We start from the raw sequence: 19,104 nt of genomic DNA, 5'->3' as shown, positions 1-19,104 counted from the left end.
TGCCAACATTGAGAGAGAGGTTGTTATCTTTGTACCATGACACCAAGCATTCTATCTCTCTCCTGTATTCCAAAATAACAGGGGGGAGTTATCCCTGATCCCTGGCCAGTGTAAGTCACTTAATCAACATCACACAAAAAAAGCTATTGTCTGGGTGATTATTATACCAACAAAGAGGCAGTAGGCCATCCAGCCCCTCAAAGCTGCTATCCTGTTTAATAAGATCATGCCTGATCTGATTGTAACCTCATATCCACATTCCTGCCTGTCTCCAAAAATCTTTGACCTATTTTGTTAACCAGAATCTATCCATCTCAACCTCAAAAAATATGAACGCACTCTGCTTCCATCCTGTTTACAGGAGGAAAGTTCCATCCGAGTGAAAGAAATTGACACATCTCTGTTTTAAATGGGTGTCCCCTTATTTTTAAACTGTGACCCCTAATTCTAGATTCTCCGACAAGAGGAATGACCCTCTTTATATTCAGCCTGTCAAGTCCTCTCAAAACCTTTTTATATGTTTCAATCAAGTCACCACTTAAATCTCTAACTGCAATGACTACAAACTTAATCTCTGCAAACTTTCCTCATCATACAACACCTGCTCTCCTTCCGCCATTCCAGGTAATAGTCTGGTAAACCCACCTTCTTGGCCATTGCTGACTAGGCCAGTATTTATTGCCCATCCCTCTTTGCCCAAAGGGCAGTTGAGAGTCAACCACATTGAGGCAATGGCCTAGTATACTATCACTGGACTGTTAATCCGGAGACCCAGGTAATGGTCTGAGGACCTGAGTTCAATCCTGCCTTGACAAATGGTGGACTTTGAATTCAATAGAAAAGCACTGGAATTAAGGCCTGATGGTGACCGTGAATCTGTTACTGATTGTCAGGAAACACCCATCTGGTTCACTAATACCCCTTAGGGAAGGAAACAGCCATCCTTACCTGGTTTGACCTACACGTGACTCCAGACCCACAGCAATGTGGTTGACTGTTAACTGCACTCTGGGCAATTAGGGATGGGATAATAAATGCTTCTGAGCCAGTGACACCTTCATCCTGTGAATGGATAAATAAATAATTGCTATGGGTCTGGAGTCATGTGTAGGCCAGACGAAGTAAGGATGGCAGACTTTCTTCCCTAAAGGTCCTGAACGAAGCAGGTGGGAATTTCTTGACAACTGACAATGGGGATCAGCTGGATGAGTGCTAATTCCCAGAGGAACACGATGCCAACAGTGTGGGTTCAATTCCTGCGCACCATCTTAACTTTGCCCTTTCACCTGAGGTGTGGTAACCTTCAGGTTAAACTCTCCACCTGTCCTCTCTCTCTCTCTCTCTCTCCTTCTTTAACATGAGGTGGCGACGCCAATGTTGAACCGGGGTGGACAAGGTCACAAGTCACATGACTCCAGGTTATAGTCCCAACAGGTTTATTTGAAATCACAAGCTTTTGGAGCTCTGCTCCTTCATCAGATGAAGTGACTTTACATCAGTTTCAGTTCCTATTCATTATGTCAGCCTGGGAGAGGTGGAGGGGAGATGTGGGGGAAGTGGCAGGAGAGATATGGGGGAAGTAGCAGGGGACGTATGGGGGTGTAGGAGGAGAGATACGGGGGTGAGGGGTGGCAGTGACTTTGTGACTTCACCTGATGAAGGAGCAGCGCTCCGAGAGCTTGTGAATTTAAATAAACCTGTTGTCCTGTAACCTGGTGTGGTGTGACCTCTGACCTGCTTCTTTGACGGTGTTGCATTGGGTGACCTGCTGAGGGTTTGTGAATGAGTATAAAATGCAAGTCTATCTTTTTGTTTGTGATGTGCGGCACTGAGGTGGTCGCTGTGCCTTTAAATGAAGGGTTGGTTGGTGTGTGTGTGTGTACATTGAGAGACAGGTCTCTGTTTGGTAGCCAGCTGGAATGAGAAGGGAAGGGATTCCCAAATGAGTGCGTTGCTCTCACATGATGTTTACTGAACTGGAGGTTGGGAACGAATGCATGAAAGCGGCAAGAAGCAATATCTCAGGCTGGGAATCTGCTTCCTGAATGCTGGGATAAAACGACATGTAATCTGAGGAAGAGGTGGAGAAAGTTTGAACAAACAGCCACATGACGAGTGAAGTATTTAAACCAACTTGAATGGAACTGGCTGTCCTTGTAACTAGTAGCTAATCAGCGCTGCTTCTTTTTAAACCGAAAAGATATACTTTTTTGCAAAGTGCTGGATGCAATTTGAGTTCCTGGTTTTGCAAACATGCTGACTGTGCCCCAAACAGAGGTTTACACGTATGAGAAGGTTGTCATTGTGCTGTCCTGTTGCAGCTCCTTCCTGGGTTCCTTGCTGATTATAGGCACTCACTGCTGGTGGCCAGAGCTCAGGACCAGAGCTCGCCAGCTCCTGGTCTACCTCTCCCTCGCTGACCTGCTGTCGGCCGCCTCCTATTGCTATGGGGTGCTGCGGGATTTCCAGAGCTCCACCTGGGACTGTGTGCTGCAGGGAGCCGTGTCCACCTTCGCCAACACCAGCTCCTTTTTCTGGACAGTGGCGATTGCTGTCTACCTGTACCTGCTGCTGGTCAGGTCGGAGCGGGCTTTCGCTGATAGCCTGGTACTCTGGTTTCACGCTGTGAGGTAAGGCTGGGCTCTTGGGGAGTTCGTGTTTATGCTTTTGTTGGATATTTTCAAAATGAATTTGTTCCCCACCTCCACCTCTTCCCCCTCCCCTTCCCCCATTCCCCATATCTCCCAATCCCTCCATATGTCTCCTCTTACATCTCTTCACCCCCCCCCCCATATCACTGCTGCCACCCCCCACTATATCTCCCTTGTCACCCTCCCCACAGTATCTTCTCTGCCATTCCCACTCACCCCCGCCACCTCCCCCTCCCTAGGCTGCCATAATGAATGGGAACTGAAGCTGAGGTGAAGTTAGGGATTTGCCAGCTGTGGGTTAGGCTGGTGTTTGACAATGTTGAGGTTGGCTCACTTGACTGGGTTAGGCTGCCGTCTGTCTGGGGAGGGGGGCTCTGGTGTTGGGATCTCCTGGTTCGGAGTTAGACTGCAGCCTGTCAGACTGTGTTGGGTTTGCCACACTGAACTGACTTGGACTGCAACCTGAGGGGAGATTGGGTGTGTGGTGCTGACGGGGGAAGAGATGGGGGCACCAGTTTGGAGTTAGACTGATGCTGACTCTGAGCTGAGCAAATGCACATTGCCGAGTGATGCCAACAGCGTGGGTTCAGTCCTACACTGGCTGGGGTTACCATGAAGGACTCTCCTTCTCAACCTCACCCCTCACCAGAGGTGCAGTGAACCCCCAGGTTAAACCACCACCAACCATCTCTCTTTAGTGAGAGCACAGCCCTATAGTCTGCTAAGACTAATGTGGCTTTGTCTTTCACTTTGTGTTGTCAGCAATTCTCACCTTAAAACAAATCTGGCAAACAATGCACTTTATATTCATACCATTTTTTTAAAATTGGGAAGTTGGACGTGAAACTGGAAGTTGGTTGCTCTAGATTATCTCATTTGACTAGAGCTTGAAAGTCCAACCTCAATAACCTATTATTGAAAGGCTCGCTTATTGTAAGAATCTCTGTAGGTTGTATCATTTTATTTTTGATTTTTAAACTCCAGTCTCTATCTCATTCAGTTGTCATAAAAAGAAGTTAATGTAATACCTAAATTGTATATTTTGGAGGTTCAATGAAATGAATATAAAGTAGTTGGGAAGATGGAAGTTTTGTATTGTTCGGTGATTCACCGCACTCTCTGAAGTTTTCAGCTTAAATGTCTGCTTTATGACTAACCTCTGCTGAGTCAACAAAAGCTTACTTCCCTCGCCTGGAGGAAGGGAAAAAATATATCGGAATTTATATCTGTCTTTGTACAGTAAAGCAGGCAGGTTCAAAAGGGAGAGTGTGGTGCTGGAAAAGCGCAGAAGGTCAGGCAGCATCCGAGGAGCAAGAGGACCAATGTTTTGAGCATAAGCTCTTCATCATCAGGAATTATGCTCAAAACGTTGATTCTCCAGGTCCTTGGATTCTGCCTGACTGGCTGTGTTTTCCATCACCACTCTCTTCAACTCTGATCTCCAGCATCTGCAGTCCTCACTTTCTCCCAGGTTCAAAAGGGAGTGTTAGCCTTCATGGTGAACCTTGCATCGTTGAATAGCTGGTGATATTCATCATCTTGACTATAGAGAATAGCCACTGTGGCAAGGAACTCCATTATATAGCCTAAGTAAGAGAGAAATTGGAGAAAGGAGTTAAAGTACTTTGAATAATAGAGGTTACAATTAATCTGCATCTTTGCAGATTACTAAAATTGTTTGGAAGACTGAGGTTCAGGTGAGAATTCAATTTTAAAAAGTGCACGTTTTGAAAGTGAGGATGACTTCCTGTGAGAGTTTATTCTGTGAAGGTGCTGGTTTGGGCTAGGGTGAATCGTCAGTGCTGGAAGCCTTCTGGGCATTTCCTGTTCATTTCAGTGCACCCTGGCCTCCTTTTCTGTCCCATTAAACTTTGCTAGAGGAGGTCATTTTCTCAAACAAAGTTTATGATGGTTAGGTATTGTACCGACTCCTCCAATATGTTGATTTCGATCACCACATTCCAAATCATTGCTCCTAGTTTTGATCACTGTAACATGCCCCACCTCTTTTTAAACTAATGTAGCCAATTCAATGATAGGGAAGTGTTGATTTCTTGCACACTCCCTCGTCTCCATACACTGCATTGCCCCCCCCCTGCCCCCGGAGAACTTGCAGTAATCAGATTCCCCTGCCCAAACACACCACCAACAGGAATCCCCCTCCGCACTGTCAATTGAGCTCTAAGTGCCAACAAGTAGGTAAGGCATTGCAGCTTTACCCGATCTCAACCCATCCTCTCCTGTCAGCCACACCACCTGGTTCCAGGTAGGTTCAGGGATGACTAACATGAGCCCTGAATAATTGCCCCCACGCCCTGACTCCTGCAGCTGTCAATGCTCTGGCCACTTGCTGTGTTGTTGTGTCGACTGACTCAAAGGACAGTGATTGTAGTGATACTCTAATCAGAGACTTGAGTTATTAGCTGACACCATCAGTCAGTACTGAAGGAGGTGCGGATGGTGTCTTGGGTGAGATGTTAAACTGAAGCCTGGTCTACTTCAGGTATGGGTCCTATCAATAAGATAGAGGAGCACTATGAAGCTATTTGGTCCATCGGGTTTACTCTACTATTCCATCATGGTTGATATGTTTCCCAGCCCTACTCTCCTGCCTTCTCCCTCCAACTCTTGATCCCCTTACCAATCAAGAATCGACAATCTGTCTTAGTACACACACTCTTCTGCCACAACCAGAGATTCGCCAACCTCGGGCTGAAGAAATTCCTCCTCCTCTCAGTTCAAAAGGGTCATCTCTTCACTCTGAGGCTATGCCCCCTGGGTCCTAATCTCTCCTACAGTACTAGTAGAAATACCTTCTCCATGTCCACTTTATCCAGGATTCTCATAATTCTGTAAGTTTCAATCAAATCGCCCCCAACCTCGTCTTTCTAAACTTCGAGTACAGGCCCAGAGTCCTTATCCACTCCTCATATGAAAAGCCCTTCGACCCCGGGAGTAATCTTGTAAATCTCCTCTGGATTTCCTCCAACACCAACACATCCTTCCTTCGATACGGAGCCCAAAACTACTCACAACATTCCGAACGCAATCTGGCCAGAGTGGAATGCACCAGGTTGTTGTAGGTATTTTCTCAGTTGCGTGGGCAATATTTAACCCTAAGCCAGCATCTCAGCTCATTTAGTTATTAATAATGTGGTGGTATGTAGGAATTTGGGGTGTTGTAATCGACCCCTTTAATTCCTACATTACAACATTGACTGCACTGGTACTTCATTTGCTGTGGATCTCGATTAGTGCTACATAAATAATTTCTTATTTCATTCTGTGACGCACATAGTATTCACTTCACAACTGAGCCACACTTACACCCAATCCCACTTGTGAGGTTTTGTTTGTAGAAATTTCACAAATTTTCACATGTCGCTAAATGAGTTATTCTTTGCATCAGTAGCTGGTACCAGCAACTCTCAGGGACCAGATTTTTCCATTTTCGAGGTCTCGAAGTAGAATTTGTCGATCATTCATTAAACATTTCAAGCCTTTCCTGACTCTCATACAGGACAAGTGAGTAGGTTTCTGTGAGTCATAGAGATGTACAGCATAGGAATGGACCCTTCAGTCCAGCTCATCCATGCTGACCCGATATCCTAAATAAGTCTAATCCCATTTGCCAGCATTTGGCCCATATACCTCTAAACCTTTCCTATTCATACACCCATCCAGATGCCTTTTAAATGCTGTAATTGTACCAGCCTCCACCACCTCCTCTGGCAGCTCATTCCATACACATACCACCCTCTGTGGGAAAAGTTGCCCCTTAGGTCCCTTTTAAATCTTTCCCCTCTCACCCTAACCTATGCCCTCTAGTTTTGGAATTCCAAACCCCTCAACCCTGACAATATCCTTGTATTCAAACTCAAAATGCTCAGTCTTTACTCCCTTCTGCAGAGGTTTGGTAACTCATTAGTCATCTCTGTCTAATGAGAGGAGCTCCAGTCCAGTGGGATTGTGACAACTTTACAAATAAGTCCACTTTCTATCTGTGCGCTGTGTACGTGCCTTCTCTCGACACTTGCAGTTGTAGTGATTGTAATGAGGTCAGCCAGGTGGTCCTCCTAGAATGAGTTCTCTGATTGAGGCTGTTAAGCTGGTCCCATCAGGGAGCCCTGGCTGACAGATGTAAACAGGAATGTCAGGGGTTCTGCTCTGAGCTAGCTCGGTCGATCATGTACTATGCATGTGTAAGTAAAGGGTGACTTGATACCAGCCGCCTTGGAGTTAATTCAGCAGTATTTTCAGAAAATGGCTTAAATGTTTATTGTGAAAGCTAACCCTGCTTGCTCGATTTCCTTTATTCATTCAGAGGGATTTGGCTGGGCTAGCATTTATCCCCAATTCCTAATTGTCCAAATGCAGATATCCTAAATAAATCTAGTCCCATTAGTCATCCAAAGGACACTTAAGAATCTACCAAATGGATCTGGAGTCACGTGTAGGCCAGACCACACAGAGTTGGCAGTTTCCTTCACTAAAAGGAACCAGATGGGTTTTCCCTGAAAGTCAATATTGAACTCTTGATTGGAGACTTTTATTGAATTCTGATTCCACCATCTGCTACAGCAGGATTTTAACCTGCCTTTTCAGAACATTAGCTGGGTCTCTGGACTGGTTTAGCAATAATAGCATTAGCCACATCTACCTGCTAAAGTGTAATAAGCTGTACAGCAAGCAGTATACACGTTCTGGTTTGAGTCAGTTGTGTTTTGCAAACTAATAAAGAATTCCTCCCGAAAAATGTATTCCTGGAACTGCAAGAATGTTGCTAAAAGTTGGCTGGCTTGTTATCCGGAAGTTACTACTATGTTGATGTGTTCCATAACAGTGCAAGTATGCCATGTCTCATAAAACCTCTCCTTTCAAACAACAGACAGGACTGTCCATGTTGTGCTGGTTAATTTAGTGCAGTCCAGATCACGTCTTGCCCCACATCAGTGCTGAGCCCTCCTCTCACCATAAATTATTAGGTTATTGTTGTATTATCTCTTAAGCCAGTGAATGAGTTGAAGAAAGGATTGATGGCGTTACTAATGAAAGACAATCTCTTTGTTTTGCAGCTGGCTCGTGCCTCTCCTCATCACTGTGGCTGCTGTCAGCCTGCAGAAGATTGGCTACGATGCATCAGACGTGTCAGTGGGCTGGTGCTGGGTCAGTATCCAGGCAGAAGATCACGTCTTGTGGATGCTGCTAACAGGCAAAATTTGGGAATTTATAGCTTACATCACCCTGCCAACTCTTTACATCCTCATTAAGAAGCACATCTACAAAGCGGTAAGAAGGGGAGGTTTTTGTTATAGCACTGTGCGGAGACACAGGCAGATCTGACTTATAAAGGTCAGAGTTTGTGAAGATTGAATTTCTTGTCACAGCTACTGATAGAAGCTCAGTTATGTAATTAATTTGAGAGGAATGAGAGCCTAACTAGAGAGATTTGTAACCCACCTTTTTCAGCAATACGATGAGACATCTCAGGAGAAGGTGGGATTTGAACCCAGATCTCCTGCTTCAGAGGTGGAGACACTATCACTGTGTCACAGGAGGCTCTAGAGCCTAGAAGGCTTACCAACCAACCACCAAATGATGATAATTATCAACTATTATCAGCTGCTTCAGAAATGTTTCCTGGTTGGTCTCCAATCCACTTAACGATTGTGTAAAAAGGAAGCCATTCAGCCCGAAATGCCTGCACTGTCTCTTCATAAAAGCAACATCATTTCTGGTCAATTTCCTGTCTTTTTCCACATTATTTCTCTCCAAATACTCTCTTGAATGCCGTCGTTGAACCTGCCTCCTTCCAGGCAGTGCAGTGCATTCCAAACCCAAGCCACTTTCAGAATGAAAAGGTTTTTTTTCACCTCACCATTGCTTCCTTTGAACATCATTTCAAATCCACACTCTCTCGTTCTTCTTCCTTTGAGTGGGAGCAACTTCCCCCTATTTACCCTGTCCAGCCCGCTTATGGTTTTGTAATCCACTGTCAGATCTCTGTCACCTTCTCTTCAAGGAGAACAGTTCCAATGTCTTCAATCTATCCTCATCATTGACGTTTCTCATTCCCGGAACCATTCTTGTGAATCACTTCTGCACTCACTCCAGTGTGTTCACATCTTTGCGAAAATGTGGCACCCAGAACTCTGCACTGTACTCTAGCTGAAGTCTAACCAGTATCTTGTACAAATTCAATGTCATCTCCTTGTCCTTATACTCTATACCCCTATTAACAAAGCCAGGGACACTGCATTTTTGACCTGCTTCTCTCTCCACTATCCTGTTACCTTCAACGATCCATACACATAATTTCTAAATTTTTCTTCCCAAGGTTTTAATTCCTGTTTCAGTCAATATTTTGGTACTTTTCCTGGGTGCTAGTTTGGTGAGTGGGTGTGTCTCGTGCATTCTTAACTGAAGTTTTGCCTAAATTGATATCTTGCATTTTGCATGTTATGTTATGTTTCAGTTAGACATTTGTATAAGATTTGATGTTATTTGCAATTATGTACTTTGTTTTCATACCTGGATTTGAGAGGAGACTTTGTTCTATCCAGAACTCCTTTACCCTGCACAGGAAGACTGTCTTGGGTGGGAGGAAAGTGAGAAATTGTTGGGGTATACTGAGGCTACACCATAGGCTTTAAGGAAAGGCAACACAGGTAATTATTCCAACAAATTACAATCTCAATTACGTACCCTGTTGGTTGACAGCAGAGTTCAGTCAAACTGCGAGTGACTTCTAAAAAAAAAGTTCAAGAATATCTGCAGGTAGGGATCTAATGAATAAGATAATTGCATTATAAATTTTAAGATAATTGGCAATGGAATCAAGGGGGAAATGAGAAGCTTTTAATGCAATAAGTTATGGACTGTAGTACCACTGTCATAAAGGATGCTACCAACAAACTGAATAATTTGCAACGTAAAAGGAATGAGGAAAATTGTAGAGGTGGGATGGGTATGGCGAAGGGGATTAATTAAACAAATTCTTCAGGGACTTGTACAATCACAGCGGATCAAATGGCCTCCTGTCCTGTAAGATTGTAGGTGTTTGCAAGCACCCCCGCCTCCCAAAAAAAAATCTGGCTTTGAGGTGATTCTAGAGCAGCGTCCCAGCCTCCAGGTGAAGCCTGGCACGGACTGGAGATGAGGTGCCACCATGGACTGGGTTGGAAGGACTGTCGGGCTGAGCTTTTCTTCGTTTCTCTATTTTCTAACTTATTCCTATGATCTGTAATGCTTGACATTTTATTTCTTTGCTTCTCTAATTATTTTGCCCTAAGAACTTGTAGTGAAGAATCGAGTACCTTGTACCTAAGATGGTGCCTTGTAAACTTTTCGCTGCAACAATAAAACTAATCCAATTCAATCTGAAACACTTTGAGGAATGCCCCAGAACAGCCTCAGGAGAGCTCTGTATTGAGAGTCTGCTGTTCAGTTCAATGTTTATTCAGCATTGTTGCTTAGTCCATGTGTAACAGAGTTAAAAATCACATGACACCAAGTTATGGTCCAATAGGTCTGGATGCACCAGCTTTCAGCGCACTGTTCTTTCACTAGTTACCCGATGAAGGAGCAGAGCTCGGAAAGCTAGTGCTTCCAAATAAACCTGTAGGACTATAACCTGGTGTTGTGTGAGTTTTAACTTTGTCCATCCCTGGTACTGCAGGCAGAGACAGGGCTCACTCCAATGAGGCCTGAAGAATCTCTACAAGCCTGATTATTGCTTGACAGGCTGCTCCGCGGATGCTGCCTGAACTGCTGTGCTCTTCCAGCACCACTAATCCAAAATCTGGTTTCCAGCATCGGGCTGTCATTGTTTTTACCTCGGCAGTACCAATATCCTGCTGCTTCTATTTGAAGGTCTACACTTTTCAGTCGCCCTGTGACAGTTACAGGATATTGTGAGAAAACATTTGGTGATTATTTTTACCATTCCAAACCCAATGTGTACAAGAGTTTTAACTGGGGCTTGGGTAATGGCTTTAACTGGCATTTGGGTAATCTCATGTGAAGTGTCACATTTTTGGGATGTTTGTATATTGTGACTGTAATCTTTATGCTGTTATGATCCCAGCAAGCAGACCCCGGGATGAAACAAGCTTGCTAAATTTAGGTTTTTTTTAATGTTTAACATGGTAGTCATTCACTGAAATGTAGACAAAGATTTTATTTTGGTTTAGAATAATTGAGGATTGATTTAGCATGGAAAGATGAGAGTCTGATAGTTTTCTCAGGGCTGTTTTGGAGGAAATCTTGGGAGCAGAAGCAAGCATGATTTTGCTCCTGTAAAGGAATATAGGAGATCTCCGGGAAAGCACAGTTTATTTTTATTCATTCACCAGATGTGGACATTGTTGGCGATGCCAGCATTTATTGCCCATTCCTAATTCATAGAAGTGTAGAATCCCTACAGTGTGGAAGCTGAGTCCATCAAGTCCACACTGACCCTCTGAAGAGGATCCCACCCAGACCCTAGCCCCCTACACTATCCCTGTAACCCTGCTATTCTCCATGACTAACCCACCTAACTTGCACAGCCCCAGGCACTGTGGGCAATTTAGCATGGCCAATCCACCTAACCTGCACATCTTTGAACTGAGAGGAAGCCCATGCAGATACATGGAGGACAGTTAAGAGTCAAGTATTTTTATTGCTATTAATTTTTTTTTCTCTCTTAAAGAATTAATTTAATTTCAAATTGAATCATTTCAGCTCTTTATTAAAAAGAGAAAATTGAAGCTGAAAAGCCAGCCGTATTGCTGTGGATCTTGAGTCACATATAGGCTAGACTGGGAAAGGTGGACAGGGTAAATATTTAATAGTTGCCACCCACAGCATTCATCAAGATCCAAGCAAGGTTTCTGTTTATGAAAGTGATGTTGGCACCTGTGTGTTTAAGAGTTAGGCCTGTGCCACAGGTTAATTTGGGATAAATCTGTACCTCTCAAAAGCCATCAATAATGTATTTGGAACCAAAACTAATGCTTTAGTCAAAACAGAGAAACTCAGCATGTCTGGCAGAATCAGGAGAGAGAGAGAGAGAGAGAGAGAGAGAGAGAGAGAGAAAATCTGAGGTAGTGGCTTGAGTCTGGTATGATTTCTTCAGGACTGAAAGGGTGGAAAATGATTGGTGTTATGCTGTTGACAGTGGGTGAGGAGGAATGAATGGATGCAGATTGTAAGGGGACCCAGAGCAAAAGACAAAAGGGAATGGTAAAGGAATGATAGAGATGGTGGTTTGTTCCACTGAAGCCTATACCCTTCAATGCTGTAGCCTTTCAGAACTGACAAACAGCAATGATGTGGAATGAGCAATTAGACAGAGGGAACTGACAGATTCAGCATTCATTTGTTTCCCCTTCTCCACATAAAAATGCATGAAGGGACTGAGGCAAAAAAATCTAATTCATCCCCAGAAATATCAATTCACTGAGAATGTAACTGAGAGGCTGGAGAGCCCAGCAGCCACTAACATAACCCGAAATTTCCTTTAATAGTAAACCAGAAGGTTTTTACACAATATGAAAAGTAAATCAAGCTAACCAAATATGGAACACACAACAAAACAAACTGACCATCAACGTAACGTTAGTGATTCAAATCCAGAGAAATTACCCTTCTATGTCAAAACTTAGGGCTGACCCTTGTCAGAAAAAAACCATTTGATTCACTCCTGTCCTTTAGGGAAGGAAACTGCCATCTTACCTGGCCATGCCTCCATGTGACTCCAGACTCACAGCAATGTGGTTGACTCGAGTGTCCTCTGAGCAATTAGGGATAGGCAATAAATGCTGGCCTAGCCAGTGATGCCCACATCCCATGAATGAATGAATGGCTTTATGTCATTTTTGGTGAGTTTGTCCATACAGGCCTGGTATGTTTTCTCCGTCTCTCCTACCTAAGCTCACCTCATTACCTATGCCCCACACACCTCTGATGGGTTTTATGCTGTTGACAGTGGGAGAGGAGGAACAAGTGGATGCAACTTGTAAGGGTGTCCAGAGCAAAGATTAGATTAGATTCCCTACAGTGTGGAAACAGGCCCTTCGGTCCAACAGGTACATACTGACCCTCCGAAGAGTAACCCACCCAAACACCTTTTCCCTTCTGACTAATGAACCTAATTGACAATTTAAGCATGGCTAATTCACCTGACCTGCACATCTTTGGACTGTGGGAGGAAACTGGAGCACCCGGAGGAAACCCACGCAGACACCGGAGAATGTGCAAACTCCAAACAGACAGTCACCCGAGGTTGGAATTGAACCCAGGACCCTGGTGCTATGAGGCAGCAGTGCTAACCACTGAGCCACTTCCCAAAGCTCAGTGCTTTCTCCCATTCCACCACCAGTAGAAGTATCATGCACTGTGGCTGTTTCCAGGATCCCAGACATCGACTCCCTCTTTAAATCCTAACTGTGCTCCTGCTCAATCCCTGGCAGTGTGCAGCTGCTCTGTGCATTTCATATCGATTTCCCCCAGACAGAGGGAACCTGGCACACTGCCTTGCTGATAGGGACCTGAAGGTCCTGGTGAGCACAGACTTCACCCATGAAGCATGCTCTGGAATTATGGTGCTTAGGCCAGAGGAGCCACCTGAACCTCTAGGGGTCACTAAGTGTGAGTAAGCAATCAGTTCTCTTCACTTTCCTCTATTCCTCCTCAATTTGCCTCTTGAATAGCTGCAGAGGTTTTTTTTTCAGCACACTGTTCCAAGCACATGGGTCATAAAATCCCTACAGTGTGGAAGTGGGTCCTTCGGCCCAACAAGTCCACACTGGCTCTCCAAAGAGTAACCCACCCAGACCGACTCCATTACTCTATATTTCCCCTGACTAATGCACCTAACCTCCACATCCCTGGACACTATGGGCATGGCCAGTTTACCTAACCTGCATGTCTTTGGACTGTGGGTGGAAACCAGAGACCTGGAGGAAACCCATGCAGTCACACACAGTCACCCAAGGCTGGAATTGAATCTGGGTCCCTGGTGCTGTAAGGCGGCAGTGCTAACCACTAAGCCACCGTGTCACAGTAGTTGCACTGAAACAAAATGGTGGTAATTACTGCCTCTGGTTGAACTAACCAATTATTGATAGAAATGCTGACTCAGCTGAAATGACTGAGGGCAGACTAGCTGGGGGTACTGTACAAATGGATCTCACCTCTTTTTATTCCCCCTCTCCCCTCCACACACCACCTCCCATCTCTCCATCATAACCATGGTATCCCTCCAGTTTAGTCCAATAAATGACTTTCTCTGTGAACTAAAACTTTTCCAGTGAATCTCACTCTGTGTGAATTAAAACATTACGACCCAAATGCAAGCACTAGGAAACAAAGTCTGTCTGTCAAAGTAGTGTCCCTTTAAACCATCTGAGTTGTCATGTGTCACTGAAAGTGTATTTGTCCCTGTCCCATGCCAGTTATTTACAATTTCTAATCTAAACCTCAAGGATTAGACAGAATTAGGCACATTCCATATTAGATTTTCCCTTTTCCTTTAAAGTGAAGAATGACCTGATTAAAGCAAAGCTAATGTAAAGCATTTTATTTTCAAGTTTTACCCAGGACGTGTTAATCCTTTCTTTTCGCGTCTGAAAGATTGCAGCAACATCTCCCTGATAATCCTTCCCTGTGGTTTGGTGAACAATGCTGCGTTCATGCTGAGGCTCCCAGCCAGTCGAAGGGGGAGGCAAACTGTTTCACATGCCTGTGGGACACACTATAAATAGAATTTGTACTGGGAGTGTTTAATTCAAAGCCATTACGCAAAGATGATACTATTAAACCCCTGCTGCAAATGTGTTGCTGGTCAAAGCACAGCAGGCCAGGCAGCATCTCAGGAATAGAGAATTCGACGTTTCGAGCATAAGCCCTTCATCAGGAATAAGAGAGAGAGAGCCAAGCCGGCTGAGATAAAAGGTAGGGAGGAGGGACTAGGGGGAGGGGCGATGGAGGTGGGATAGGTGGAAGGAGGTCAAGGTGAGGGTGATAGGCCGGAGTGGGGTGGGGGCGGAGAGGTCAGGAAGAGGATTGCAGGTTAGGAGGGCGGTGCTGAGTTGAGGGAACCGACTGAGACAAGGTGGGGGGAGGGGAAATGAGGAAGCTGGAGAAATCTGAATTCATACCTTGTGGTTGGAGGGTTCCCAGGCGGAAGATGAGGCGCTCCTCCTCCAGCCGTCGTGTAGTTGTGTTCTGCCGGTGGAGGAGTCCAAGGACCTGCATGTCCTCGGTGGAGTGGGAGGGGGAGTTAAAGTGTTGAGCCACGGGGTGATTGGGTTGGTTGGTTCGGGCGGCCCAGAGGTGTTCTCTGAAGCGTTCCGCAAGTAAGCGGCCTGTCTCACCAATATAGAGGAGGCCACATCGGGTGCAGCGGATGCAATAGATGATGTGTGTGGAGGTACAGGTGAACTTGTGGCGGATATGGAAGGATCCCTTGGGGCCTTGGAGGGAAGTGAGTGTGGAGGTGTGGGCGCAAGTTTTACATTTCCTGCGGTTGCAGGGGAAGGTGCCGGGGGTGGAGGTTGGGTTGGTGGGGGGTGTGGATCTGACGAGGGAGTCACGAAGGGAGTGGTCCTTGCGGAACGCTGATAGGGGAGGGGAGGGAAATATATCCTTGGTGGTGGGGTCCGTTTGGAGGTGGCGGAAATGGTGGCGGATAATACGTTGTATGCGCAGGTTGGTGGGGTGGTAGGTGAGAACCAGTGGGGTTCTGTCTTGGTGGCGGTTGGAGGAGCGGGGCTCAAGGGCGGAGGAGCGGGAAGTGGAGGAGATGCGGTGGAGGGCATCGTCGATCACGTCTGGGGGGAATCTGCGGTCCTTGAAGAAGGAGGCCATCTGGGCTGTGCGGTGTTGGAATTGGTCCTCCTGGGAGCAGATGCGGCGGAGACGAAGGAATTGGGAATATGGGATGGCGTTTTTACAGGGGGCAGGGTGGGAGGAGGTGTAGTCCAGGTAGCTGTGGGAGTCAGTCGGTTTATAATAGATGTCTGTGTTGAGTCGGTCGCCCGAGATAGAAATGGAAAGGTCTAGGAAGGGGAGGGAGGAGTCTGAGACAGTCCAGGTGAATTTCAGGTCGGGATGGAAGGTGTTAGTAAAGTTGATGAACTGTTCAACCTCCTCGTGGGAGCACGAGGCAGCGCCGATACAGTCATCGATGTAGCGGAGGAAAAGGTGGGGGGTGGTGCCAGTGTAGTTGCGGAAGATGGACTGTTCCACATATCCTACAAAGAGGCAGGCATAGCTGGGGCCCATGCGGGTGCCCATGGCAACTCCTTTAGTTTGGAGGAAGTGGGAGGATTGAAAAGAGAAGTTATTCAGGGTGAGGACCAGTTCAGTCAGTCGAAGGAGGGTGTCAGTGGAGGGTGTAAGCAGAGTGGCGCAGCGGAAGCGTGCTGGGCCCATAACCCAGAGGTCGATGGATCGAAACCATCCTCTGCTAAGCCTTTTCTCAAGCAGAGTGGCGCAGCGGAAGCGTGCTGGGCCCATAACCCAGAGGTCGATGGATCGAAACCATCCTCTGCTAAGCCTTTTCTCAAGCAGAGTGGCGCAGCGGAAGCGTGCTGGGCCCATAACCCAGAGGTCGATGGATCGAAACCATCCTCTGCTAAGCCTTTTCTCTAAGCAGAGTGGCGCAGCGGAAGCGTGCTGGGCCCATAACCCAGAGGTCGATGGATCGAAACCATCCTCTGCTAAGCCTTTTCTCTAAGCAGAGTGGCGCAGCGGAAGCGTGCTGGGCCCATAACCCAGAGGTCGATGGATCGAAACCATCCTCTGCTAAGCCTTTTCTCTGGATCTCCCATCCACCGCCTCCAACCTCATAGTCCCACAACCCCGCACCGCCCGTTTCTACCTCCTGCCCAAAATCCACAAACCTGCCTGCCCCGGCCGACCCATTGTCTCAGCCTGCTCCTGCCCCACCGAACTCATCTCCCAATACCTCGACACGGTCCTGTCCCCTTTAGTCCAAGAACTCCCCACCTACGTTCGGGACACCACCCACGCCCTCCACCTCCTCCAGGATTTTCGCTTCCCCGGTCCCCAACGCCTTATTTTCACTATGGACATCCAGTCCCTGTACACCTCCATCCCCCATCACGAAGGACTCAAAGCCCTCCGCTTCTTCCTTTCCCGCCGCACTAACCAGTACCCTTCCACTGACACCCTCCTTCGACTGACTGAACTGGTCCTCACCCTGAATAACTTCTCTTTTCAATCCTCCCACTTCCTCCAAACTAAAGGAGTTGCCATGGGCACCCGCATGGGCCCCAGCTATGCCTGCCTCTTTGTAGGATATGTGGAACAGTCCATCTTCCGCAACTACACTGGCACCACCCCCCACCTTTTCCTCCGCTACATCGATGACTGTATCGGCGCTGCCTCGTGCTCCCACGAGGAGGTTGAACAGTTCATCAACTTTACTAACACCTTCCATCCCGACCTGAAATTCACCTGGACTGTCTCAGACTCCTCCCTCCCCTTCCTAGACCTTTCCATTTCTATCTCGGGCGACCGACTCAACACAGACATCTATTATAAACCGACTGACTCCCACAGCTACCTGGACTACACCTCCTCCCACCCTGCCCCCTGTAAAAATGCCATCCCATATTCCCAATTCCTTCGTCTCCGCCGCATCTGCTCCCAGGAGGACCAATTCCAACACCGCACAGCCCAGATGGCCTCCTTCTTCAAGGACCGCAGATTCCCCCCAGACGTGATCGACGATGCCCTCCACCGCATCTCCTCCACTTCCCGCTCCTCCGCCCTTGAGCCCCGCTCCTCCAACCGCCACCAAGACAGAACCCCACTGGTTCTCACCTACCACCCCACCAACCTGCGCATACAACGTATTATCCGCCGCCATTTCCGCCACCTCCAAACGGACCCCACCACCAAGGATATATTTCCCTCCCCTCCCCTATCAGCGTTCCGCAAGGACCACTCCCTTCGTGACTCCCTTGTCAGATCCACACCCCCCACCAACCCAACCTCCACCCCCGGCACCTTCCCCTGCAACCGCAGGAAATGTAAAACTTGCGCCCACACCTCCACACTCACTTCCCTCCAAGGCCCCAAGGGATCCTTCCATATCCGCCACAAGTTCACCTGTACCTCCACACACATCATCTATTGCATCCGCTGCACCCGATGTGGCCTCCTCTATATTGGTGAGACAGGCCGCTTACTTGCGGAACGCTTCAGAGAACACCTCTGGGCCGCCCGAACCAACCAACCCAATCACCCCGTGGCTCAACACTTTAACTCCCCCTCCCACTCCACCGAGGACATGCAGGTCCTTGGACTCCTCCACCGGCAGAACACAACTACACGACGGCTGGAGGAGGAGCGCCTCATCTTCCGCCTGGGAACCCTCCAACCACAAGGTATGAATTCAGATTTCTCCAGCTTCCTCATTTCCCCTCCCCCCACCTTGTCTCAGTCGGTTCCCTCAACTCAGCACCGCCCTCCTAACCTGCAATCTCCTTCCTGACCTCTCCGCCCCCACCCCACTCCGGCCTATCACCCTCACCTTGACCTCCTTCCACCTATCCCACCTCCATCGCCCCTCCCCCTAGTCCCTCCTCCCTACCTTTTATCTCAGCCGGCTTGGCTCTCTCTCTCTTATTCCTGATGAAGGGCTTATGCTCGAAACGTCGAATTCTCTATTCCTGAGATGCTGCCTAACCTGCTGTGCTTTGACCAGCAACACATTTGCAGCTGTGATCTCCAGCATCTGCAGACCTCATTTTTTACTGTTAAACCCCTCCCCACCAACCCTTCTCTAGGTCACAAGGATGGTGTTGACACCATTAGTTTAGTGACATGAGACCACCTGATCATCTCTTTCTTTGCTTTCCCAGTGTGGTCTCGCCTTCATTATTCATGGATTGGTGCTGAAGACGAGTTGCTTTAGATACTTGAACAAAAACAGAGGTTGCTGGAAAAGCTCAGCAGTTGAAAAGTTTGGCACTGGGAAAGCACAGCCAGTCAGACAGCATCCGGGGAACACGAGAGTCGACGTTTCGAGCGTCAGCTCTTCCTGATGAAAAACAAAGCCACTTGTTGCCGAACAGAATTTGGCACAGGGATACCTATTTGGCACAAGGAGAATGGCTGTCAAAAGCTTTCTGATGAAGGGCTTATGCTGGAAACATCGACTCTCCTGCTGCTCGGATGCTGCCTGACCTGCTGTGCTTTTCCAACGATGCACCTTTTGACTCTGATCTCCAGCATCCGCAGTCCTCACTTTCTCCCGGAAAAGCTCATCGGGTCTGGCGGCACCTGTGAACAGAAACCAAAGTTAACGTTTCGGGTCGTGTGACCCTTCCTCAGAACTTCCTCCATTCTGAGGAAGGGTCACCGGACCCAAAAAGGTTAACTCTGAATTCTCTTCACAGATGCTACCTGACCTGATGAGCTTTCCCAGCAACTTTGG

At 47.1% G+C, this 19,104-nt stretch overlaps 1 protein-coding gene and 5 non-coding genes across 6 annotated transcripts in view; all 6 read left to right on the top strand.

Moving 5' to 3' along the window:
• The first annotated feature begins 1,931 nt into the window (after window positions 1-1,931).
• gpr157 (G protein-coupled receptor 157) overlaps window positions 1,932-19,104 on the top strand; it is a 31,820-nt gene continuing 14,647 nt past the window's right edge. Inside the window, exons 1-2 of the mRNA XM_060852224.1 lie at window positions 1,932-2,630; window positions 7,727-7,940. Of these exons, the coding sequence (XP_060708207.1) occupies window positions 2,254-2,630; window positions 7,727-7,940 (591 nt within the window). The 5' untranslated portion in view covers window positions 1,932-2,253. The remainder of the gene's footprint in view (window positions 2,631-7,726; window positions 7,941-19,104) is intronic.
• On the top strand, window positions 16,036-16,107 carry trnam-cau (transfer RNA methionine (anticodon CAU)). The gene has a single exon. It is a non-coding gene; the product is annotated as a tRNA-Met (tRNA).
• On the top strand, window positions 16,120-16,191 carry trnam-cau (transfer RNA methionine (anticodon CAU)). The gene has a single exon. It is a non-coding gene; the product is annotated as a tRNA-Met (tRNA).
• trnam-cau (transfer RNA methionine (anticodon CAU)) lies at window positions 16,204-16,275 on the top strand. Its single transcript has one exon. It is a non-coding gene; the product is annotated as a tRNA-Met (tRNA).
• Window positions 16,289-16,360, top strand: trnam-cau (transfer RNA methionine (anticodon CAU)). Its single transcript has one exon. It is a non-coding gene; the product is annotated as a tRNA-Met (tRNA).
• trnam-cau (transfer RNA methionine (anticodon CAU)) lies at window positions 16,374-16,445 on the top strand. Its single transcript has one exon. It is a non-coding gene; the product is annotated as a tRNA-Met (tRNA).

Source organism: Hemiscyllium ocellatum, chromosome 37 (genome assembly GCF_020745735.1).
Source record: "Hemiscyllium ocellatum isolate sHemOce1 chromosome 37, sHemOce1.pat.X.cur, whole genome shotgun sequence".
NCBI lineage: Eukaryota > Metazoa > Chordata > Chondrichthyes > Orectolobiformes > Hemiscylliidae > Hemiscyllium > Hemiscyllium ocellatum.
The sequence above is the reverse complement of the archived record's forward strand: the minus strand, read 5'-3'. Positions and strand labels throughout refer to the sequence as shown.